The sequence below is a fragment of the Diadema antillarum genome, unplaced genomic scaffold, assembly GCF_040938485.1.
Source record: "Diadema antillarum isolate AM-2024a unplaced genomic scaffold, OU_Dant_1.0 seq00000053_RagTag, whole genome shotgun sequence".
Taxonomy (NCBI): Eukaryota; Metazoa; Echinodermata; class Echinoidea; order Diadematoida; family Diadematidae; genus Diadema; species Diadema antillarum.
In genome coordinates, this window is record NW_027271161.1 from 560,785 (window position 1) to 564,472 (window position 3,688).

At 42.2% G+C, this 3,688-nt stretch overlaps 1 protein-coding gene across 1 annotated transcript; it reads right to left on the reverse strand.

The window, feature by feature from the left end:
- Window positions 1-1,063: 1,063 nt before the first annotated feature.
- LOC139725614 (uncharacterized) lies at window positions 1,064-2,613 on the reverse strand. The gene has a single exon (XM_071636704.1). The coding sequence runs from the start codon at window positions 2,611-2,613 to the stop codon at window positions 1,165-1,167; it is 1,449 nt and encodes a 482-aa protein (XP_071492805.1). The 3' UTR covers window positions 1,064-1,164.
- Window positions 2,614-3,688: the final 1,075 nt, after the last annotated feature.

The following is a 3,688-nucleotide window of genomic DNA, read 5'->3' on the forward strand; positions in this document are numbered from 1 at the left end:
CATAAGCTTGGATGCAGTGAAATAATATTGGCAGCATAATTTACCTTGGACGGTCAGATCACGTGTCTTTTGATCACTAACAAGAATTCATAAATCATAAAGCTGCATAGTACATGTAATATATTATTCCCCCTCTTCTTCTGGAAACGATTTTAAGAATCACACCTCACGTTGAAAAAAAACAAAGCAACAACAACAACAACAACAAGTAATTTCGATTGTCATGGAATCTAATGCCACACATCCCTTGCCATTTCGTCCATCAAAGTCCTACGTTGCAATTATAATTTCAGTTCCGTTGATGTGTATTTATCTATTGTCTTTAGAGCATACTATATCTTTTTTTAACTGTTTGATCTGAACATTTATAGTTAATACTTCTTTCCTTCCATTCTGCTGAACCGAGGTGATCCTGTCACACAATATACATCACATATCGCATAACATCTGCCACACATTTATACTATTTAACAGTGACATTGTATCAGAACTTGTTGAGTCATATTCTGAGGAAGCGCAAGAAGGTATTGGAAGGCAAGAGATTTGTTTGTTTGTTTTCTGTGCTTGCAACATATTCTATGCTCTTAAGTTATGAATACGTTTTGAAAGGCTCTAATACATGTCTTTAGGTGGGATTTAGTCGATACAGTGAAAGTAGCAAATATTTAGTCGATACAGTAAAAGTATCAAATGGTTAACAAACCAGGAGATAAAAATAAAAAAGGGTTGTTTTTGCAATAAGATTCATGATTAGCACAAGTACATAGTTTATGATTGAAGCTATATAAACCATTGTAAACCAAGGTAGGTCAGTGTGAGATAATGCATTATTGGTGCCTTTTAAAGCTTCCCAGCTGTTCCCAACAGTGAAAAATAACATGATGACACAGCTACAAATTAGCATAGCTTCAACTGGAATTTGTAAAATTAGGCCCCTATATTTTTTTAATAGTTTAGATATGGCGATCCTGAAAGTGTAGTTTATTGTGCATTGTTGCATCTACGGAAGACATGAATTGAAGCAATCATGACAGTACAAGGTGGAAATATCTTTTATCTGACTAACAACAGTTGTGTGTGTGTTGCCACACATAACGAATAACGGTCACACCGAAATATCGTACAAACAATAGAAATTGCACTGATGTGGACACGAGCCTTTAGTTAGGCAGCCCCGAGTAATTTCCTCTTAGTTTTCTTGAAACCGTACATGACCACCCTGTCCGTCGAGTACATTGACCACCTCTTAATTGAACGCCATAAGTCGACCATACTCGAGTCGTAGATAAACTTGTGAATGTGAAAGTTCCTGTGGCGCGGGTTCTCGCTCCGATAGTGAACGAGTCGTATTTCAGTGTATGGGTTCAACGTGAGACTCTCGCCGCCCAACTTCACGGCATGGATCTTGAAATAGTGAACCATATTGGGTCTGATGAAACACTTCTCTCGACCACGCCCTTCCCCTGTCGGCTCGGGACTTCGCCAAGGGTTCCTGCCGATTACCGACGGCGCCGTCGTAATCTTGCGACTGACGTTCGTCATAGGCCGAGAGAAGAACCAGTTTCTCACGCGAATGACCGCGATTGAAGGCGGGATTTCTTTTTCGAATCGACGCACTATGTCGACCAGTTTGATCTCCTTCTCATACATAGGTTGCATGAATTCGTCGACGTCGATTTTCAGGAGCCAGTTAACGTCGTGGCGATGTCGCCACAAGCAGTCATTCTCATGGGCGATTTGAGCCTCGAGGTAGGTCTTGGTCGGCGAATAGGAATGTGACCACGGAATAACAGTGACAAATCCCAAACTAATGAAGTGGTCGAGCACATCGACAAGTGTACCTCTATCCGAGTTGTCATAAACGAAAACGTGTTCGACCCCCATGTAGCGATAGTACAGTAGCCAATCTGCGAAATACTCGTCGACATCTTTTACCATCGTGCATATCGCGAGGTAATATGTTTTATGCCAACCCGACTTGCAGACTGGGATTTTCTTGTACACATTTTGCTCCGCCGTGTTCTTGCTCAATGTCACTTGAAATCTATCAGGGAGCTTTCTGGTTGGGTAAAATGAAGCGTGGAAACCCTCTGCTATCGGACATCTCATGACAAACACGTACTGTGGCTGTGCGCCTAAGCTGCGGTCGTCGACTGCAGTGGGATCAGCTACCGACACGTTGCCATCGGGAAACTTGCAGACGAAAGTTTGGTTGAGCCAATCTTCGTCTCGGAAGCGTGTCCCAATGAAAACGACATTCTTTTCCACGATGTCGACGAAGGCAGAGTTGATCGTCGGCATGTCGTCACATTGAATGCGATCACGAAAGAAGCAGCCATCTCCGAGAACTTTGTCGTTGACCAACTCAACTTCGACGTTGCACGACTTCGATGGCCAAAAAAGATCCCTGGCAACGTCCACTGCAAATTTTCTGATGCGGACGTCCGAGTTGTGCACGAGCCCAAACGTCGAAATCGAATGATCACGGGCAACGAACGACAGCGTGGACAAGATATAGATAAATATCACTGCAAGGCAAAGTGCTGGAAAGAGCCTGAACTGACATCGCGAAATCTTGCCGCAGCGAAATTGCAGAGTCGAACCTGACATCATACTCTCTAAGTTGGTGGCAGTGGCGTCAACAGGGCACACTGTGAAATAAAATTCCTTTACACGTCATTCGTCTTAAAGATCTCGCTTTCCTACCCATGTGCTGCAACTGGGGAGGCATTTTTTGGAGTCCGGGGCAAATTTCCAATCTGAGCAGCGGAGGCCTGGAAAATTCTCGTGCGATATAGTACTGGTGTGGACTTGCTGTACTCCTGAGTGGAAATAAAGAAATGTTGAAAGCATGTAAAGACATTGCACAACACGCCGACTTACTTAAAAATCAGTTCACTGATATAATGCGATATTTCCATGCAGCTGTGTAAAATGTTCTAATCTCTCCTAAGTCACTTCAAAAGGCTTTAAGGACATAAAAGCGGAAAATAGAAGACTCAGTTTGTTTTTCTCATTCATCTGGCTGACCCACTGGATTGAGAAATCTTAAATGGCTGCGGCTTTGTCGAACTATACTTCTTCAGATTTCTTTACATTTATACACACACATATACTCTATGCTTTTCCTAGTACTTTATACTTTTATGCACGATTTCGTGTGCTTAGTGAAACTTAGCTTTAGTCACCGAGTTTAAACAAGGTCTTCACCTGTCACCTATGTCGACATACCACACAGGATATGAAGAGCATTGACACGTAAACTTATATGCAAATGTATGAGTGTCATGCTGATAGTACTGGTTATTATTTCTTCTTCAACTTGATTATAGTAAATTCATTTTTGCTCTTTTGTTAGTACTTAATTGCCTGTATGTCCGCTCTTCGAATCTTTAAACACTGATATGCCATAATATCTTTACTCAGTATCTCTCATCGAAATTCTCTTTTATTTGTGAGTGTGTCCAAGACACTTCTTGCTCTAAAATGTATTACATTAGGGCCTACTGAGTGTTTGACACAAACTATGTGCCCACGACGTGTAACGCAATCGATTGTTTCAAAGGGGCCGTCCTCTTGCGGCGTCTATGTCAGAAGCTGCTTCAGCCCCCCCCCCCCCCCCCTACTAGTACTAAACAAGCTAAAGTCACGCCAATGCTTTTACACAAAGTATACTATGTTTACGGTA

Excerpts from the sequence above, each read along its gene's own strand:
- LOC139725614 (XM_071636704.1), bottom strand. The coding sequence starts at position 2,613 with ATGATGTCAGGTTCGACTCTGCAATTTCGCTGCGGCAAGATTTCGCGA.